The 22,779-nt window shown below is 39.1% G+C and overlaps 1 protein-coding gene across 1 annotated transcript in view; it reads right to left on the bottom strand.

The window, feature by feature from the left end:
* Positions 1-22,779, bottom strand: part of notum2 (notum pectinacetylesterase 2) — a 40,388-nt gene that overhangs the window by 6,312 nt on the left and 11,297 nt on the right. Inside the window, exons 4-11 of the mRNA XM_063059568.1 lie at positions 22,629-22,724; positions 20,824-20,884; positions 16,863-16,921; positions 16,676-16,778; positions 13,398-13,586; positions 11,402-11,499; positions 11,171-11,318; positions 7,135-7,182 (exon numbers count right to left, since the gene is read on the bottom strand). Coding sequence (XP_062915638.1) covers positions 7,135-7,182; positions 11,171-11,318; positions 11,402-11,499; positions 13,398-13,586; positions 16,676-16,778; positions 16,863-16,921; positions 20,824-20,884; positions 22,629-22,724 — 802 coding nt within the window. The remainder of the gene's footprint in view (positions 1-7,134; positions 7,183-11,170; positions 11,319-11,401; positions 11,500-13,397; positions 13,587-16,675; positions 16,779-16,862; positions 16,922-20,823; positions 20,885-22,628; positions 22,725-22,779) is intronic.

The following is a 22,779-nucleotide window of genomic DNA, read 5'->3' as shown; positions in this document are numbered from 1 at the left end:
CACTGAGCCTTGCGGTACCCCACTAGTCACCGCCTGCCATTCTGAAAAGGTCCCGTTTATTCCCACTCTTTGCTTCCTGTCTGCTAACCAATTCTCCACCCACACCAATACCTTACCCCCAATACCGTGTGCTTTAAGTTTGCACACTAATCTCCTATGTGGGACCTTGTCAAAAGCCTTTTGAAAATCCAAATATACCACATCCACTGGTTCTCCCCTATCCACTCTACTAGTTACATCCTCAAAAAATTCTATGAGATTCGTCAGACATGATTTTCCTTTCACAAATCCATGCTGACTTTGTCCGATCATTTCTCCGCTTTCCAAATGTGCTGTTATCACATCCTTGATAACTGACTCCAGCAGTTTCCCCACCACCAACATTAGGCTAACCGGTCTATAATTCCCCGGTTTCTCTCTCCCTCCTTTTTTAAAAATTGGGGTTACATTAGCCACCCTCCAATCCTCAGGAACTAGTCCAGAATCTAACGAGTTTTGAAAAATTATCACTAATGCATCCACTATTTCTTGGGCTACTTCCTTAAGCACTCTAGGATGCAGACCATCTGGCCCTGGGGATTTATCTGCCTTCAATCCCTTCAATTTACCTAACACCACTTCCCTACTAACATGTATTTCACTCAGTTCCTCCATCTCACTGGACCCTCTGTCCCTTACTATTTCTGGAAGATTATTTATGTCCTCCTTAGTGAAGACAGAACCAAAGTAATTATTCAATTGGTCTGCCATGTCCTTGCTCCCCATAATCAATTCACCTGTTTCTGTCTGCAGGGGACCTACATTTGTCTTTACCAGTCTTTTCCTTTTTACATATCTATAAAAGCTTTTACAGTCCGTTTTTATGTTCTCTGCCAGTTTTCTCTCATAATCTTTTTTCCCCTTCCTAATTAAGCCCTTTGTCCTCCTCTGCTGAACTCTGAATTCCTCCCAGTCCTCAGGTGAGCCACTTTCTCTGGCTAATTTGTATGCTACTTCTTTGGAATTGATACTATCCCTAATTTCTCTTGTCAGCCACGGGTGCACTACCTTCCTTGATTTATTCTTTTGCCAAACTGGGATGAACAATTGTTGTAGTTCATCCATGTAACCTATAAATGCTTGCCATTGCATATCCACCATCAATCCTTTAAGTGTCATTTGCCAGTCTATCTTAGCTAATTCACATCTCATACCTTCAAAGTTCCCCTTCTTTAAGTTCAGAACCTTTGTTTCTGAATTAACTATGTCACTCTCCATATTAATGAAGAATTCCACCATATTATGGTCACTCTTACCCAAGGGGCCTCTCACGACAAGATCGCTAATTAACCCTTCCTCATTGCTCAAAACCCAGTCCAGAATAGCCTGCTCTCTAGTTGGTTCCTCGACATGTTGGTTCAAAAAACCATCCCGCATACATTCCAAGAAATCCTCTTCCTCAGCACCTTTACCAATTTGGTTCACCCAGTTTACATGTAGATTGAAGTCACCCATTATAACTGCTGTTCCTTTATTGCACACATTTCTAATTTCCTGTTTAATACCATCTCTGACCTCACTACTACTGTTAGGTGGCCTGTACACAACTCCCACCAGCGTCTTCTGCCCCTTAGTGTTACGCAGCTCTACCCATATCGATTCCACATCTTCCCGGCTTATGTCCTTCCTTTCTATTGCGTTAATCTCTTCTTTAACCAGCAACGCCACCCCACCTCCCCTTCCTTCATGTCTATCCCTCCTGAATATTGAATATCCCTGAACGTTGAGCTCCCATCCCTGGTCACCCTGGAGCCATGTCTCTGTGATCCCAACTATATCATAATCATTAATAACAATCTGCACTTTCAATTCATCCACCTTATTATGAATGCTCCTTGCATTGACACATAAAGCCTTCAGGCGCTCTTTTACAACTCTCTTAGCCCTTGTACAATTATGTTTTAATGAGTAAGTGGTGATGTCCATTTTACACCTGTCAGGAGAGATAAAAATCAATGATTTCTCAGATGCTACTGGGTCAAGGAGGCCCAATTGCTAACCTACAACAAAAAAAAGGTCAGGAAGTGCTGCCACTTGACCAGGCATCCCCCATTGATCTGCACTTGATAATAAATGTTAAAACAAGGATATCAATAGGTTTCCAGTTAACATCAGCAGTGTGTGATCTGTAAACCGATTGGGAATGAGACTGTTAAAGGAATGTACCATTTTTGTGCAATGCCTTATTCACTGTGAAACTACTGATATTTATGACTTCCAATGCAATGCAAATTAAAGGACAACATGATCATTTTTTATAGACAAGCTACAATGTTTTCTTATTCAACCCAACACACACAAAATGCTGGAGGAACTCAATAGGTCAGGCAGCATTAATGGAAATGAGAAATACAGTCAGCGTTTTGAGCCGAGACCCTTCTTCAGGATTGAGAAGGAAGGGCGGAGACGCCAGAATAAAATGGTGGTGGGGAGGGGAGTAGGCTAGCTGGAACGTGATAGGTGAAGCCAACTGGGTGGGAAAGGTAAAGGGCTGGTATCTTTGATATGAGCAGCAGATTGGTTGATTAGAAATCAGAACCAGCAAGGTGCAGTTACTACTTGGGATTAAATTTGGTGGTAACTTACTTTCTTCAAGCCAACTGACATCTCTTTTTATGGATGCTTGAATTGATGATCATTTGGGCTTTTCACTTGCCAGTCCTGAAGAAGGATCTCAGCCCCAAACATCGACTGTTTATTCATTTCCATAGATGCTGCCTGACCTCCATTATTTTGTGTGTGGAGCTTTCCACTCCTTATTTTTATATCAGGAGACTAGATGTTGGGATGGATGTAGGGAGTAAACATTTTATTTAACTTTAACTATGATTTGGATGAAGCCAATTAAGTGCCCTGGAGAAATGCACAACTTTCTGTGAGTTTTCTGAAATCTGCCTTCACAGCATCACATTTCCATCATACAGCACACTGTATTTGCATAAATCAGGCTCCCAGGTTGTTCCACATCTTCTGCATTCATGCACCTCTGAAATGATTTTGCATCATATTTGACATATTTTGCAGAAGGCTTTAATGAGCAAGCAGACATCACCAGTGATTTTCATTTCACTGCTGTCCAATAATGTAAACATCAAGAATATGCCAGCCTTTCCTTGACCAAGAAGGCCCAACTAGCCAAGGAGAGGCCTGAGCATGCTGGGCAGAGTTAGCCTAAGAATAAACTCAATTGAATGTTACTTGTTTCTAAATCTACAAGCCTAACACTGTTAAATTGGGTTAAAAAAGAGCCAGTGGCCTTGTTATCACCCTTGGCAATAATTAGTGCGTAAAGTTGAAATCAATCATTTTAGGTAACACCTACTGCATAACAAGGTTCTGAAGTCTAATACCAATTGTGCAGATCACGAATTACTGTAAAATTACTGACAGCTAAATTCCAAATTTTTATGGCATCAAATAAGAGAAGAAACAGTATTAAATGACTGTTTGATATTTGTACCTATGTATGCCTTAAGAAGTTAATTAAACAATAAAAAAACAAAGGGCTAAATGTTTGCTGAATATTAACCTCAAGTTTGGCTAAAATCAATATTATTTAATAGAAGTCCTTGTTCAAATATATTTAAAACAGAATGTAAAATGAACCAGACGTTGTTAGTGTTAGTGTTTGGTCTTTCGTGGAGAAACACAAATAATTAATCAGGTGAATTTTTTTATTCAAGTGGAACTTTAAACAACTAAGGACTCCACTAATTCTTCTGACCTGCTTAAACTCAAAGGGTTATCCTTTTCCATGTCAGATTGCCTTTTCTGTATTGCAAAATATGGCTGTATTCCTATCATCTCCCGCTGTGGCCCAAGCTGTTATTTTCACTAATTCATCTTATGATTCCCAAAGTGAGCCTTCTGTTGTCATCTGAACCCTGCATAAACTGTACCTTGTCCTGAATACCACAAACTGCAATTTCTTTGATACAAAGTCCCTCATCTCCACAAGTCCCATTCTTGTCAAGCTTCTTTGGGAGTAATTTTGCTTGAGGGCAATTAATTTGAAACTAAAATAGAGGGGCAGTAGTAAGACCACTACATCTCAATGCTGGACATCCAGGTTCAATTTTGACTGTGGGTGCTGTATCTGTGGTGTACATTCTCCTGTACTAATGGATAGATAGAACTGGTGCTCCAGTTTCCTCCTAGATTAATTGACCATTGTATGTTGCTCATTTCCCCTAGTGTGTAGGTGAGTTGTAGACTTTGGGAGGAGTTGATGAGAAGAATAAATGAGATTAATGTAGGATTAGTGTAAACGAGTAAATTGAATGTCACCATAGAGTCAGTAGGACAATGGGTCTGTTTCCCTGCTGCACATTTCCACTATTCTATGATACTATGTGTTGGATTTGGGTGTAAAATTGGCACTTTTATTGTAGGTTAACTTTCCTGTGCTTGCTTGGAATTTTATACAATCACTTATATACATGTAATTGTTCAGTGAATTTTCCAGTATTATGAGTACAGTTTGTGACCAATGAAGGAGTTAGCTATTGGGTGTGAACTAGGATTGAAGGATTCTGTGCAGGATTGCCAGAGATTCTATGCAGGATTAGAATGCTGGAGAACAATACCAAAGCAAAGCAAGGAAATGTCACAAAGGAATAAGGTTACCTCTGTATTTGTCCAGAAACTTCTTGGTTTTCAGTAGCAGGTGTCATATCACTTGAATCTGGCTATTTAATGGGCTAATTGCTATCACTGAAATTTTTCATGCTATCTAGTCTGAGTATGAGACAACCATGACTACTTTTTCCTTTGTTTTCTCTTTGTTCACACAGCACTCAATAAAATTGCTAGCAATAAGCTTTATACCTCGTTCTTGGCTTCCAAAAAATCTCGGGATCACAAAAGCATCAGGATCCAACATGAAGTATGTCTGTGATTAGAATAGTGCAAGGATCAACCTGTAACCATCATCACTTTATTCCTGGTCATTGAGATCCCTGTGGTTAAAATAGCATTGTCCTTCCCTTGTTTTACATTGGTATTGTTCTCCAGCCTTCCAATCCTGTACAGAATCACTGGCCCTTCAATCCCACTTCACATCTAATTGTTAACTTCTTCACTGGTCACAAATTGTGAGCTCTGCAACTTGTACTTAAGTACTTGTTCCTTTACTCCTCTCATCCCAATTACAAACAAACCTTTAAAACTTTTGTGATCTATTCTTATTTCATTTTTGCTCCTGTTCCATCATCATCATTTCCAAAACGTTGGAAGATTCAACTCTCTACGCAAAATACATTTTATGTATTAAAGAATGCCTAATGTGTTGATATAAAAATCTATCAAGACAACATATAAAGTATGCAAGAACTAGGCTCTATTTGATCTGTGATCTGTGACCACCCTTCGGTCTCATTCTACAACCCTATTAACCCCCTAAAGGCTGCACTGTTCCCCACAATCTTGAATTTTCTTTAGCCTGAGAGCGGTGAATTCATTATGGAATTCACTGACACAGTCGGCTGTGGAGAACAAGTCATTTGGTATATTTGAAGTGGAGGTTGATAGTTCTTGATTAGCAAGGGCCTCAAAGGTTATAGGGAGAAGGTAGGAGAATGGGAATGACAGATGGAGAGGGATAATAAATCAGCCATGATAGAATGGTGAAGCAGGTCAAACGGCCTAATTGTGCTCACATATTTTATGGTCTTACTTTTCACTTCCGTAACTGTCCCCTGAGAGGAGGAGGTCACCAGTGGTAACCAAAGAGATTCCACTAGCCAGGCGGTCTTTCCTAACTAGTGCTGTCAAATGCCTGCTTCACTCTCATAAACATCTCTGACAATCAGTCATTTGAAACAGGTAAATTAAATAATTAAAAGTTAAATAATAGATTAAAAATAATTTCAAAATACGTTAAATTATTGTCAATTAATATAATATGATTGTGAAAAAAGGACAAGATAGCCAGACTTTAAAATGAACATTGAAAGTATACCCGGCCCCTCAGCTCAGTAGGTTAGTGAGTCCAGGGGTGGAATAAGATGGCAGATGGCCTACATCTGACCTCGAGTACATTCCATACTTCTGTGCTGCAGTGCGTTCTGATTTTAGCAGGCAGTTCTGTACAGAACCAGCCACTAGCTGTCAGTGGGATCCAATTCTCTGCAGAACTACCAGCTAGCTGTCAGCACCATCTAGTTTACTACAGCCCCACGAGTGAGCTGTCAGTCTGACAGGGCTCTCTCACCAGCTAATCATTGGAGTGACCCAGTTCTTTACAGAACCAGCAGCAATATCACCGCATGGTCTAGTTCACTACAACACCACCCACTAGCTGTCAGTGTGGTCGAATTCTCTCAGAATCACCAGCTAAAGTTGTGGGTATGCTATGTTGGCGCCAGAAGTATGGTGACACTTGCAGGCAGCACAGCACAATCCTCACTGATTCGATTTGAACCAAGCAAAGCAATTCAGTGTATGTTTCGATGTATACGTGACAAGTAAAGATAATATGTCTTTCTTTATTTCTAATCATTAGTGTGATGCAGTTTTTTTTAAAGAGGTACCACCAGCTGGCCGTGAGTGCAAATTAGTTTTCTCAGAACCCAGCAATTAGCTGTCAGAGTGATTCCACCCATTATGTTTCACAGAATTAATTTCCTAAAATGCATTTTCTGTATTAAAATAAAATTAGTACTGTATGTTAGTTTAAAAGTCTGTCAAGCTGACGGTGTATTCAAACCTATAAGTTTTAAAGATTGAAAGCAATAAAAGCAGAAGCACATATCTGACTCTTGGAATTTTCACTGCAAAAGATTATGAAATAAATGTAGTTTTACATAAATTAGATTAGTTTACGAGTCATGACATCATTTTACCCAATTTTGATGAGACAATCATTAGTATAATTAAAATTTTACCCTTTTTCAAAAGGTTTTAAAATTAGCTACGCAGCACTACCTCCCTTTGTCCAGCAGCTTCATTAAGGGTAAGAATGATGAAGTATTCTTCAGAGGAAATCTTTAAGCGTCTTATAAATGGTTTAATAAGCTAATTCTCAGTGGAAGAGTACCAAACACAATAATATTGTATATAAGAGCTATCAACTTGTTTAACATAATAATACCTTACCTCTTAGAGATCAAAGTGTGTGATAGACAGGCTGGGGCAAATACAGCTCTAAAATAGAAACAATTTGAATTATCAACAAATCGTTAGGCAAAAAAAACATATATGCACTAAGCACTAAAACGGATTTCTGAGCTACCTTAAATTATTAGGAATGAAATGATGTAAGTGTATTATGCCCAGCTTGAACAGTTTATATACATTTTTTTAATGTGTTAACTTAACCTTTTCCTATTTTCTGCACCAAGAACAATTAGTTTCATATCCTGGCAGCAGCAAATAACTTTTGAAAAAATGTTTGCTAAATGTTCTATCGAATACTGTGTACTCTTTCATTCCTGTTTAACTGAGTTGCAACAAGATCTACATCAGGCTTTGAGCATAAAACCCAGGCTGACAATTCATAATAGCTCTAGAGCCCCATTGTTAAAGCAGGCATTCTTGAGATGAGAATGTTAAACTGTCCTGATCTTCCTATTCTCTTGGTTTAAGTGGATATAACAGGTCCCACGGCACTATACGAAAGGTCAGGAAATGTTTCAAGTTTATTGGATAAAATTTCTCTCATTTAAAAGGAAAATCTTAACGTAAAATGGATTGGTTGATAACTTGTATATCACTGCTGCTGTACAATGACTGCCAATGAATACCAAAATAACAGCAATTATTGCAATTCAGAATGCATTCTGGTATATGAAATGCTTTGAAAATTCACACCATGAAAGCCACAATGGGAATGTAAATGCGATATCTACTGAAGCATGGATTTCAGTCATTGTGGGAGTGTGAATTCACTGAATGCAATGTATTTCTAGAGTTTGAGAAGTCTACAATGGGTATTTTAGATATTGATGGTGAAAATGATTTTCAAATTTCTCTTCTGCTTCAGTGGGAAGTATTTTGGCTCACATAGAAATATAACAGATTGATTTGGATACAAGTTCTCAGGTTAAAATGCATTATCCTTTAATTTTATATCCAGTCAACATAAATCCATATTTCATCATTACCAGTTTAATACACTCTTACAACTTTCCCTGTTCATTATTGGTTTTGTTTTAAATAAGTAAATGCCATAATAAACTAGGAAAGCAATTAAACATTAAAATAATCTTGATATAACAAACCAATGAAGCACATATGTAATTTTATATATATATATATACACACACACACAGATATAATGTATACATGTGTGTGTGTGTATATATTTATAAAATGTAATACATTTACAATAATATATATGTTGAAAAATGTATTATATCATTGACTCTCAAATTAATAAATTAATATTTATTGGTTAGATTGATCATTTGGAATAGATGCATTTTAGAACTCTGAAACACATTCTAAAGCAGATCATCGTAGATTTTCTGTCCAACTTAAAAATATTGTCTTTATTTAACGTGCAAGGAAAATGACATTTAGTCCATAGTTCTGATGATTCTTTTTCTGATAAAATAATACTAAATTGTATAACTTCCAAATCTAAATGAAAAAGATGCTTACACTGGGTTTGTCAACGTCAATGTTGCCATTATTTCAAGCAGTTGAATCATTTTCTAGCTTTTACTCCAATACTTTAGATTTTACTTTTTAGAGATTTGAATACCTATTACTTATTTCCACAATACTTTCTCAAAGAGGATTTTGGTTGCACATTTCCAGAGCAATGCCTTTAGTGGTACATGGATATTCTCACCACAAGAATTGTCACAATGTGTTATCTGCATTCATGCCTGTTTAGGTTTTCAGTGCGCTGATTGAACCATCAGTCACCCAGCATGTGGTGCTATATAAATGTTTTTATATATTCTAGGGATCATTGAGTTCATGTCTGCATAGAACTGAATTCCATCCTTCTGAATAATAGACTATCAAAAAAATTAAGGCCATTGCTTCAAGTTAAATTTAGCAATATTAATGTTCCAAAATGAAGGAATACTGCAAAAGGAGCTTCTATAAAGCTGTTTCTATCAATGCTCAACAGCTAGTCCAATGCTGTTAAAATCATAAGGTTGTCTAAGCACAAGAGATTCTGCAGATGCTGGAAATACAGAGCAACACACACAAAATGCTGAAGGAATTCAGCAGGTCAGGCAGCATCTATGAAAATGAATAAACAGTTGATATTTCAGGCTGAGAGCCTTCATCAGGCATGGAAAGGAAGGGGAAAGATGCCAGAATAAGAGGGTTGGTGGAGGGGAAGGAGGACAAGCTGGAAGGTGATAGATAAAGCCAGGTGGGTGATGGAGGAGGGATGAAGTAAGAAATTGGGAGGTGATAGGTGGAAAAGGCAAAAGGCTGGAGAAGAAAGAATCCTATCGGAGAGGAGAGTGGATATTGGGAGAAAGCGAAGGAGGAGGACACTGGAGGAGGTGACTGGCAGGTGAGGAAAAGAGAAAAGATAAGAGGGAAGCCAGAATGGGGAATGGAAGAAATGTAAGGGAGAAGAGGAGAAAGTACAAAAAGTTACAGAAATCGACGTTCATCTCATCAGGTTGGAAGCTACCTAGACTGAATATGAGGAGTTGCTTTTCCAACCTGAGAGTGGCTCATCTTGGCTATGGAGTGACATATCAGGATGGGAATGGACGTAGGAATTAAAAAGGTTGGCCACCAGGAAATTTTGCTTCTTGCAGATGGAGTGGAGATGCTCGACAAAGTGATCTCCCAATCTGCTTTGGGTCTCAGCTATGATTTGGAGGCTACATCTGGAGCACCAAGTAGATGATTCCAAAAGTTTTGCAGGTGAAGTGTTGTCCCTGAATGGAAATGAGGGAGGAGATGAATGAACAGGTATAGCACTGCTGCTGCTTGCAGGGATAAAGGCCGAGAGGGAGATTAGTGGGGAGGGACGAATGGACAAGGACATCACGGAGAGAGCGATTCCTATGGAAAGCAGAGAATGGGGGTGGGGAGGGGGATAATGATGTGTTTAGTGTTATGGTGCTGTTGAACATAGCAGATGTTAAGGAGAATGATGTATTTGGTGCAGAGCTCATGGGGTGGTAGGGGAGGACAAAAGGAACTCTATCCTGGTAAGGGGTTGGGAAGATGGTGTGAGTGTAGATGTCTGGGAAATGGACGAGATGCAGGTGAGAGCAACATCATTGATGGAGGAAGGGAAACACCATTCTTTGAAGAAGGGGGACATCTCTGATTCCTGGAAAGGAAAGCCTCATCCTGGGAACAGATAAAGCATAGATGAAGGAACTGAGAAAAGGGAATAGCATTTTTACAGGAGACAGGATGGGAAGAAGTACAGTCAAGATAGCCATGGGAATCAATAAGTTTATAAAATATATCGGTAGACAATTTATTTCCAAAGAGGGAGATAGGGAGATTGAGAAAGGGGAAGAGGTGTCAGAAGTGAACCAAGTAAATTTAAGGGCAGTGTTGAAGTTAGAGGCGAAGTTGATGAAATTGACAAGCTCAGCATGGGTGCATGAAACAGCACCAATGCAATCATCAATATAGCACAGAAGGAGTTGGGGAGCATAACCAGGGAAAGCTTAGAACATGGACTGTTCCACGTAGCCAATGAAAAGGCAGGCATTGCTGTGGCCCATGTGGGTGCTCATGGCTACACCTTGAGTTTGGAGAAAGAGGGAGGTGCTGAAAGAGAAATTGTTGAAGGTGAGGACCAGTTTTGCTAGATGGAGAAGGGTGGTGATTGAGGGGAGCTAGTCGAGTCTGTTGTTGAGAAAAAAATTGGAGCTTTAAGGCCTTCATGATGGGGGATAGCAGTGTATATAAGGACTGGACATCCATGGTGAAAATGAAATGATTGGGGCCAGGGAATTGATGTCCAGCCTCTATACACTTCTAGTCCCTATCAAGAAGGCCTTAAAGCTCTCCACTGAGCACAATTCCCATTTAGGACATAAATATTGTACTGTAGAGGAGAGTAGAAGTTTAAATAGTAGCTCATGAAAAGAAACCTGAATTAATTAGGTGAAAGAGATTAAGACATTATCTGTACCATTTATACCATTGTGATTTCTGAGGCAGCATTCTGAAATCATAATTCACTTACGATACATTTCGCAGAGAATTTCTGAGGTCTCTCCCCAAATTCTGGATGTAGTTCCATTGATTTTCTGTAAGGGACTGGCTACCCAATTGAATGTTCTCCATTTTTAGCTGTTCCTCGTCAAATAGCCATTGTACCACAAACACGGGGGCTGAAAGGAAACTCCACAAGTTATAGTGGCACCTTTAACCATCGGGGAATTCATAAATATATTCTGTTCAAAGTTCTATTTACATCTTAAGGATGAATATATCCTGTGGCCAAAGAAACACTGCCATTCTTCTCGTCTGAATTGTTGTCTGCATCTTTCAGGAATAACACTATTCCACAATCTGCAAAGAAATCTCTTATTAGTTCTTTGTAAATTTGCTTAAGAATTTGATACTTCAGATTGATGCAACATGGTATGCTATGCTTTTTGTTTAAACTTCAATTTAACAAATTTTAACCTCATTAAACTAATACTTCCCTCATCACAACCAACCATAATTTAGCTTATAAATTTGGCTTATAAATTTTGGACATTCAATTAGAATCCTTCAACATTTCTGAAGTTGAAATCTCAGGACCAATAAAGCATAAAAATAATTGCGTGCGTGATATTGCCCATAGAGCTTCTAGTTCTCCTTCACTATAATAATGGTAAAAGTGTGGTACAGGCCCATTTCAATAGGTTGCGGTATAAGTATCCAAACAAATTCAACAACCTTGGGGAAAAAAAACTGCTCCCTAGAGGAGGGAGGATCTACACCTTAAAGATCAAGGATTGGCATGCAGTCTTTCAACATAAACACAGCTTTAGCTTAAAGGTACCACTGTGGGTATAAAACAGAAGTTAGATCCAATCTGGCCTTAATACGTGCATCGTGTATTTCCCACAGATAGTATGCAATAGTAATGTGGCTGCTCAAATATGACTGTATATGTAAGCTTGTTGTTTTCATGAAAATCCTTTGCAAGCAATGTCACTGAAATCACCACCAAGCTGCTTTTATAGCATCATTTGAACCATTCTTGCACTCTGGGAAAATTCAGATGAACAGCCTGGCTTAAACTTTGGCTTGCACCGGAATCAGTGTCCGATCTGTGTGTGGCACTAAAGGGGGCAAATATCAGAACCTGGTAGTTGTTCTGTTGGGCCCATGTGTTTAATAGCAACAAGCTAAAAGCATTACTCATAGTTCCAGAAGCCATTCCCCGGTCACCAAGATCGCTCAAGTTGTGCAACCAATGTCATAAAGTGAGTTTGGAGAGTATTTGAAGGTGCGTGGACAGTATCTAACAGCATTCTGAATTTAATATTGAACTTGAGAAAGTACTCCAGTTCCTCACAGCCCATAAGATAAGTAAGCAAAATAAAACTTACCAGTCTATTTGCAGTGCCAATTTGTTTAAAGGGACAAATTTCCTTAGGCACCATATCCTACTGCATAAACTCCTCCATCAATTTTGATGAGAAATCTCAAGAGGCCCTTCTTTACAACTAGGAGGGGATTAGAGACTGTTTCTGCTATGTGCCTCTATGACAGGTAGGACCATTCCACATTACAACCTTGGGCATAGGCATAAACTAATTTCCTGGCCTTTAAAAGTTTAAAATGGAGCCATCCTATTGTATCTGTGTGAATAACATTGCATTTGGGATGTTTATGAACACTTGTAATTGGATATATCAACATCCAAACACTGGTTTCTCTTTCTGCTGGGGCAGATTTTTTTCATATACTTAATTATCTGTTCATTTCTCTCGTTCTTTTTTGCTTGCACCCTTTCTTCTTGCTTTTTGCTATTTCTCCCCTTCTGAGTCTCCTTCATTCTCATTGGGCCAGTCTGTGGCAGTGGGAGAGGAATGAATAGGAGGAGCCAACAAGGAGCTTGGATCTTTGCAAGGGATATGCCTTCACCCGGGCATATAAAAATGCCTCATATATGAGATGGAATTTTGGTGGCACCTTGATCTTCAGCTGTCTTCCCTTAATGCACTGAACTGGACTTGAATTCATAGTTCTCCTTTTTTGTGCCAGAATGCATTTCATGGACCACATTTGATTAGTTGTGAACTTCCAGGAAATATTATTATTATTATTTGTGTATGCTTTATTATAACATTTAAATAACACACTCTTGCAATATGATTAACAATTAATCTCTCTATCCCAGTGCCAGAATCAACTAACAATAACAATGAATCTTGAAAGGCAATTAATATTGTTGCATTTTGTTGGTTTACCTGAGCCCCTTTTTAATTATGTAATTTGGACTACAGGAGGTTACGTCTGTGCATTCGTTCTGTCGTGGTTGTTTATTGTCCAGGAACCAACCAGAGTCTACCAAGCCCCGGACCTGAACATCAGCACCCAGTTGGGCTAGAAGATTAGCAATCCGCTCGATGTTCAGCAACACTCCAGTTCCACCAGCACTGTAATGAGATGACATAGTTTACAGCAGGCAGATCTTAAAGAGTATTTTATATCTCTTTTAATGGATTCATCCCTGCTAACGTAATTTTCAGTTGTCAGGTTGAGAACTTTATTTATGCAAGTATTTTTTCTGTTAAAATTGCTCACTAAATCTTATTAAGATAGTAATCAAAGAAATTGGAAGAGTTGTTCAAGGGGAACATACAAAGAACATGCAGAACAGAGAACAATAATTTAACTTCAGTTGTGCTTGGATTGAGTTAGTCAGCCTAGCAATTTTCACAGCTAATTTCTTCTGTACCTGACAATATTTAATTTATTCACTCTGTTTTGTTTATTTATGCATAATCCATCTGTAGATTTTATCCTAACTTTCCTAAATTATTGTGTGTTACGTACACTACTGTGCTTTACACCCTGATTCAGAGAAATGTTGTCTCATTTGATGATATATAATTAAATGACGATAAACTTGACTCGATTTGACTTTTCATTGTCCTTATAACAGACAATTGATTTTCTACGGTCTGCTTTGTACGCAGCCAAAGTTAATTTATTTCCCCAAAGTCCAGACCCAAAAATTATTGTAATTCTGTATAAAATTAAATATGGGGCAATGCACAAGTCCCTGGATTGCACTATTTAGTGACTGCAGAGTTGCACTGAGAATATCTGAAATGTGCAATAGTCTCTAACAATTAATGTGCCTATGAACGTGATGTATTTTTCATTATATATTCCTTGCAACATTTTTCAGATCACTGAGTGGAACTTTGTAACTAGGCTGAAATTAGGTATGAAAGGGATTAGGTAGCACAGCATGCTGGAACAAAATCCTTTTATCTCAGTTATCTAAGGACGTGGCGACACATTAGAATTCCAACCATTGGACTGCAAAGTGGTAGGACACAGCCTGATTTGAATTTCTACATGGTGTGCTTCTGATTCAACAGAACTGACCTGGGGTGTAGCAAAGATAAAGATTGCTTTCAGGGTGGGAAGGGAAATCAGAACCTAGTCACTCTTGCATGGCTCATTTGCACTGAACCATTATAAAGCAGCATTGACAGAGGTTTCTCAGGAGAGTTGGCTTTTCTCTAAATGGCTCAGAAAGAGAAATATAGCAGAGTATTGTAAATATTAGAAAATTGTTGCAGTATAATCACAACATACACATATATATATTGCTTTACATCACTTGGCCATTATAATGAAACACTGCTTTTTTATATTTAGTGCACCACAACGAAAAGATTCCAAATTGATTATGCTTACTAATGGGGCCATCACTGATTATCACAGAGATTAAAATTGGAATCTTCTTACAAAGATCTTTCAAAGCATTTTTAGGTTCATAATAAGAACACCAATAGACCTTTTCAATTTCCCACAGCAGGAATAAACAGTCAGGTGGATTTAAGTTGTTAATTATGTTAAAATTCTACACTGAGGTCACCATAAGTCTGTGTGTCTACTAAAGATTTGACCACGATGTGTTTGGGATGTTTGTTTCAGCAGGTCTGTTCTTCCCTGGATCAAAAACTCAATAAGTACAGTGAGCTAGGACCTATTAAATCCCTTGGGTTAGACCCCTCCACAGTGTTCCTTCTCAATGCTTCAGTTAAACATTCTGCTGGGTATATTCACATACTGCCCAAGAACTTTCTACTTTTGTAATCAACCAATCCTGCTCTCTTGTGTCTCACGGCCATAATCAATCAACCACCCCTCCCCACCCACTATATGCCTATCACTCCCTACCATCTCATTATAGTTCCTTCTTCGATGCTGCGAACTATTCACAGCTGTTCCTAGCTGCTACCTTGTAGTGCAGTCTTTCAACCCAGCAAATGGCTGGTCTCCCATCTGGCTGACTAATGACTGGGATACAGAGTGAAAAAAATGCAAGTGAAATATTTTTGGCAGATTTTCCATCTCGCTGGGATTACAAGTCTCCTAGCCACAGAGAAACACACTCATTTCCTACCCATAGGTTTTGAGTCGATGATTTTAGAACAACGTTAAAGATTATATCAGAACTAAAAAGGAAAATTAAAGTAAACTTATACTGTATGTCTAACTTTAATGAAATTAAAAGATTTGATCAATAAACTAAAAAGTGCTAGATTTAGATATCAAATTTCAAACTCTCCTGGTTTTTGATTGCATTAAAAGGCAAGATCTGTCTTAGAGAGCTGCTGTTGGCCCCAGCATGCTCCACTGTGTTGGCCACAGCAGAGTATCTGCAGACTGTGGGATGATGTCTCCTTCCAATAATACTTCCCTTTCTCCTCACTTTATGAAACAATGTATCAGCTGGAGTACACCCCCAGTGAGAATTACAAAAGCAAAATGAACCCTGTAAACCACATGAACAAACTTAGCCTCTCGCCATTCGAGGTTGAGCAGATGGTTGGGACACTGAGAACCCAGGACTGGCAACCAGTATAAATAAAATTAAAATATATAAATAAAACTCTTTAACACATTAATTGCACCTTCCACTTCATGTAATTCAGGAGCAGTGGTGAAAATCAATTTGTTAAAAAATTTCCTGAGAGCATTCTAGCTGTTGGCACCACCATCTGGAATACAGGGTTGGTAAAAGCTGCAGTGGACACTAGCTTTCCCACAACTGAGGACATCTTCAAAAGGAACTGCCTCTAAAAAGGTGGTGTCCATCATTGAGGACCCTCACCACACAGGGCATGCCCTCTTCTCATTACTACCATCAGGCAGGAGGTTCAGGAGCCTGAAGACACACACTCATTGCTTTAGGACAGCTTCTTCCTTACCCCACCATCAGATTTCTGAATGGACAATGAACTTTGAACGCTGCCTCACTATTTTTTGATCTCTTCTTGCACTGCATATTTATTTTTAACTTAATTCTTATTATAATTGATAGTACATCTTCGGTACTGCTGCCGCCAAAACAACAAATTTCACAACGTATGCCAGTGGTAAACCTGATTCTGATTCAGCTGAAGCTAAATAAACAACACCACCTGCAGGAAGGAAGATGAATTAATCTCCTTTAATTCACATTTTTAAAAATGGTTTATAAAAAAAAAATTATTCTACTTGCCTTGTTCCAGCAAGCATGACTATCTTTGCCAACTTAATACCCTTGGGGACCAAGTCTTTAATCACTTCCCTGAGAATCAAGGCACCCATAAATGCATAGTCATCTGGAAGGAAAATACTCAAGTTAACGCACATTATTTGTATTTGTCTTCCTTTACAATGTGTAGCAGATGGGCATAGAGATTTACCTTGGCCAGATTTTGGTGCAGTACCACTCCATACATCGCTTGAACAATAAGGCACAAAGCTATTTTTAAAACATACAAATAAGTGAACAATTTAGCAAATGTAATTTAGAATCATACTTTCCATGACAAAGACAGAATGTGTACACGCGCAAGATGTTCTCGATATTTATTGCTTATTTATTTATTTATTTATTATTATTTCTTTCTTTTTTGTATTTGCAGGGTTTGTTGTCTTTTGCTCACTGGTTGAATGTCTAAGTTGGTACAGTCCTTTATTAATTCTGTTATGCTTATTATTCTATTATGGACTTAGTGAGTATACTTGCAAGAAAATGTATCTCAGGGTTGTATGTGGTGACATATATGTACTTTGATAATAAATTTACCTTGAACTTTAATCACCAATAGGGAACCATCTATAGCGTTCCTGAACGTTTATTAACTAATGTTAGGACCAATTTCAAATTTCACAGAAGGCAAACAAATCAGATTTGCAAAAACTTGCATTTATATAGTAGCTAAGTAATCACAACGCACTAGAGGGTGCCACCAAACATAATCTGACACTAAAACCCAGGACAGAAAGGTAAAATCAATTAGCATAGATGTAGATTTTGAGGAGAATCTTAAAGGATAAAGAGAGTGAAGGAAGAGGGTTCTAGTGAGGGAATTATAGAGATTACAGCCTTGGCAACTGAGGCATCATCACATATTGATGAGATGGAGTTCAGATAGAAATGAATACAAAATTGCATGAGTGCACCTAAGTTTATTAAGGAGAAAGTTACAGGTACAGGGTGTCACAACTTCTTCTTCCAGCGGCTAATTTCATATTCCACATTTGAGGGGCAGTGGATACTTTCATGATAAGGAAAACTATTAGAATCGTAGAATAAACAAATATTCACAACATGGAAGGGCACTCTTCAGTTTGAAGTTAATAACATCTTCTACCTTAGGCCACGAACTTATCAATCACCCCTCGTGTGTGTGTGTGTGTGTGTGTGTGTGTGTGTGTGGGTGTGTGTGTGTGTGTGTGTGTGGGTGTATATATACATACAAGGGGTGATTGATCAGTTTGTGGTCTAAGGTAGAAGGAGTCAATTTTAGAAAACCTAGCACATTTATTTTTCAACATAGTCCCCTCCTACATGTACACACTTAGTCCAGCGGTCGTGGAGCATACGGATCCCTTCTTCTTTGTTGAAATGGTCCACAAAAAGGGTGATTGATAAGTTTGTGGCCTAAGGTAGAAGGAGATGAGTTATTAACTTCAAACTGTCTGCATTATCACTCAAAGAATTGAACTGCCCGTGCATGTAACGAGACCATCTTGGACCGCCAGGTGCTCCACAGCAGGAGTGATTGATAAGTCCGTGGCCCAAGGTAGAAGGCGATGAGTTATACAGCTCTTGTTACATGCACGTGCAGTTCAACTCCAGCCATATTCCACCGAGATACAACACTGGGCGTCACGGGAGGTTGTTCCTGCCTGTGGCCATCGAACTTTGCAGCTCCTCCCGTGGAGGCTCAGACACCCTGAGCCAATAGGCTGGTCCTGGACTTATTTCCATCTGGTATAGTTTGCATATTGTTGTTTGATTGTTTGTGGTTTTTGTATTGCTATATTTATGCTCTATTCTTGATTGGTGCAGCTGTAATGAAACCCAGTTTCCCTTGGGATCAATAAAGTATACCTATCTATCTATCTAAATGGAAGAAATAGACAGATACTGAGTGGGGGTGCAGACAGACTGTAAGTGTCTAGACAGATCATTAAAAAGTGTAGATCCATAAGGTTGTTAAAAAGGCATGCAGTTACTTAACCTCTGTTAGTTGAGGCTTAGAATGCAAGACCAGAGAAGACATACTGGAACTGTATAAAACAGTTTATTCCTTGGTTTTAATGTATATGATTTGAATATTGCATATCATATTCCAGAAAAGGGAAGACCACACAGCACAGAAAAAGCTGCAAAGTTTTGTTTGGAATAGAGGGGACCTAAATGAGTTGTATAAAATTGTGATGGACTCAGACAGAGTAAGTAGGAAGCAAATATTTATCTTAGCAAGACAGTAAAAACCAGAGCACATAGATTCAAAGTGGTTACTGGAAGGATTAAAGGGCACATGTTTATTGAGTCTGGATCTTACTGAAACCTTCATTACATTTAAACATTATTTGAATGCATACTTGGAGAACTGTGGGCCCGCAGACCAAATATTGGAAGGTGTGGCTAGACTGGGACATGTAAAACTGAAGAGCACCCTTCCATGTTCTCTTTTATCTCTTCTCTTTTTTTTCCATTCCTCATTTTAGCTCCGCTCTTACCCCTTCCCTTCCCCTCACCCGCCAATGACCTCCCTGTGGTGCCCTTCCATCTTCTCTTATGATTCAAGGTACTCTCCTATCAGGTTCCTTCTTATTCATCCCTTAACCTCTTCCACCTATCACCTCCCAGCTTCCTACTTCATCCCCTCCTCCACCACCCACCCAACATCCCTCTCATCTGGCTTCACCTCTCGTCTTCCAGCTTGTACTTCCCTCCCCCCCCCCCACCCTTCTTATTCTGTCTTCTTCCCCTTTCCTTTCCAGTCCTGATGAAGGGTCTGGGCCTGAAATGTCAACTGCTTATTCCTCTCCATAGATGCTGCCTGACGTGATAAATTTGTTTGTGTTCCCCTGCATCTGCAGAATCTCTTGTTTATGATAGAGTAATTTAACTGATACTCCAAAGAAAATACTGTTGTCTAAAAATCTGCCAGTTGACAGATTTATTCATTCTGAGCAATGTTTTTATTCACAATTGCAATTACTTCCATTTGTGTTCTGTTTTCCAGGGTTAATATTTTGATTTTCCTGATGTATACCTCTCAATTTTTGAGTTCAACATATAATTAAGGTAAAGTAATCCACTGTTATTATTAATATGTGGTACTTTGCTCAATGTAAGAACAAAGGTTACTACACTTGCAGCAAGATTTTTCAGATACATGCATCCCTCATTCAGTTTATGTAACACACTAATTATGTTTTATTGCTTTTCCTTTTAATTCCCATTCTCTTTGTGCAGTCCCCTGTGCCAGAAATTTTCCTGCCAGATGTACTGGATCTCTCCTGTATTCCTGGTTTCTAGGAATAGGCAAGACCAAATGTATAGAGACTCATGGTGCTATTCTGCCTCTATTCCCAATAGTGTTGTGTGGAAGAAGGGGGCAGGGGTGGGTGGAAATGTGCCTTAACGTTGCGCTGCTAATTCCAGCTTAGCTGAGCCTAAGCTCCTTAAGTCTTCACACAGTGAATACTGAGAATGGGGGAGAGCAGGTCAGAGTCTAGCTGATGTGAACTCCAGACTGTTGCCTTAAGTAATACAGAAATGCATTGTCCATTCACTTTCAATATGGGAATTCTGCATGCCGGGAGAGTGGCAAGATAGCGAGAGGTGGGGAATGTTAAGATGAATGATAGCGTGATTAAACATAGGAAGGACAAGGAAATATTTTCATAAAGATATTAAATAGAAAAAATGCCCCTTTTTCTTCATGCAATTGGTGAAATATAGGCGTCCATTAGTCTCATGAGACCATGGAATTACGCCTTGGACGGTTTCCAGAGCGCACGCCTGGGCAAGTTTGTATGGAAGACCGGCAGTTGCCCATGCTGCAAGTCTCCCCTCTCCACGCCACCGATGTTGTCCAAGGGAAGGGCACTAGGACCCATACAGCTTGGCACGGGTGTCGTCGCAGAGCAATGTGTAGTTAAGTGCCTTGCTCAAGGACACAACATGCTGCCTCAGCCAAGGCTCGAACTAGTGATCTTCAGATCACTAGATGAACACCTTAAGCACTTGGCCACGTGCCAACACTGGCGAACTATATCTCAGTGATTACTACATATGCTGCCTCATGCATCTTGATAAGAACTATTTTCTTGAAGCATCGATATTAGAAAGGAGCTTACACAATGTTTGCGTTCCACCATTGGGGATTTTCTTCAGGTTCGGACGATAGAATTCCAGAACCTGAAACAATACAGATGAGAAAAGTTTTTCAGAGTTGATATTTCCATTTTTGACTGTAATAATTCTTTATTGACTGCAAAAGTAAACTACATATAAGTGAGCTCCGTTGCTTTGGATGAAGCAACTGCTAGTGAAATAATGAGACAAAAGTTGTCAAGTTTAAATAAGTTATTCTCATCGGAGATAATGCAGAAATTATACAGAAAGTTCCAGAAGGAGGCTACAACCACTGAATTGGGAATGTTTGCTCTACTTCACTCCCACAGATACTGCCTGACCTGCTGAGTATTTCTGGGTTTTCTCATTTTTTATTTGAAATAATGGGGATGTTGTCTATATGGACTTCAGTAAGGCCTTGACAAGGTTCCACACGGAAGGTTAGTTAGAAAGGTTCAATCGTTAGGTATTAATATTGAAGTAGTAAAACGGATTCAGCAGTGGTTGGATGGGAGGCACCAGAGAGTAGTGGTGGATAACAGTTTGTCAGATTGGAGGCCGGTGTCTAGTGGTGTGCCTCAGGGATCTGTACTGGGTCCAATGCTATTTGTCATAAATATTAATGATCTGGATGCTGGGGTGGTAAATTGGATAAGCAAGTATGCAGATGATACTAAGATAGGTGGAGTTGTGGATAATGAAGTAGGTTTTCAAAGCTTGCAGAGAGATTTAGGCCAGTTAGAAGAGTGGGCTGAAAGATGGCAGGTGGAGTTCAATGCTGATAAATGTGAGGTGCTACATTTTGGTAGGACTAATCAAAATAGGACATACATGGTAAATGGTAGGGCGTTGAAGAATGCAGAAGAACAGAGGGATCTAGGAATAATGGTGCATAGTTCCCTGAAGGTGGTATCTCATGTGGATAGGGTGATGAAGAAAGCTTTTGGTATGCTGGCCTTTATAAATCAGAGCATTGAGTATAGGAGTTGGGATGCAATGTTGAAATTGTACAAGGCATTGGTAAGGCCAAATTTGGAGTATTGTGTACAGTTCTGGTCACCAAATTATAGGAAAGATGTCAACAAATTAGAGAGAGTACAGAGAAGATTTACTAGAATGTTACCTGGGTTTCATCTAAGTTACAGAGAAAGGTTGAATAAGTTGGGTCTTTATTCTTTGGAGCATAGAAGTTTGAGGGGGGACAGGATAGAGGTATTTAAAATTATGAAAGGGATAGATAGAGTTAACGTGGATATGCTTTTTCCATTGAGAGTGGGAGAGATTCAAACAAGAGGACATGAGTTGAGAGTTAAAGGACAAAAGTTTAGGGGTAACATGAGGGGGAGCTTCTTTACTCAAAGAGAGTGGTAGCTGCTTGGATCGAGCTTCCAGCAGAAGTGGTTGAAGCAGGATCGATGTTATCATTTAAAGTTAAATTGGATAGCTGTATGGACAGGAAAGGAATGGAGGGTTATGGGCTGAGTGCAGGTCGGTGGGACTAGGTGAGAGTAAGCATTCAGCACAGACTAGAAGGGCCGAGATGGCCTGTTTCCGTGCAGTAATTGTTATATGGTTATATGGTTATAATGGAAAACTCTTGCTTCCTGTCTACCAATTCTGATCCAATACATTAGAATTAACAGCTGAGCAGGTCTTGCAGCATTTATGGAGAAGAATAAACAGTCGGCATTTCGGACTGAGAACCTTCATCAATCCTGATGCTGCCTGACCTACTGAGTTCCTCCAGCATTTTGTGTGTGCTACTTTAGATTTCCAGCACCTGCAGAATCTCTTGTGTTCTAATTACCTCTCTGAGTGAGTGGCCAGTCAGAAGAACTCATGAGCCGTGGAATCGATCTATATCTTGCATCACAGCTTTCTTTGTTATAACAACACCACCCACCTTCATTCATAGAAAAATAAGATTAATGACACGTGTTTTTTTATTCTACTGAAGC

The sequence above is a fragment of the Mobula hypostoma genome, chromosome 9 (genome assembly GCF_963921235.1).
Source record: "Mobula hypostoma chromosome 9, sMobHyp1.1, whole genome shotgun sequence".
NCBI lineage: Eukaryota > Metazoa > Chordata > Chondrichthyes > Myliobatiformes > Myliobatidae > Mobula > Mobula hypostoma.
The sequence above is the reverse complement of the archived record's forward strand: the minus strand, read 5'-3'. Positions and strand labels throughout refer to the sequence as shown.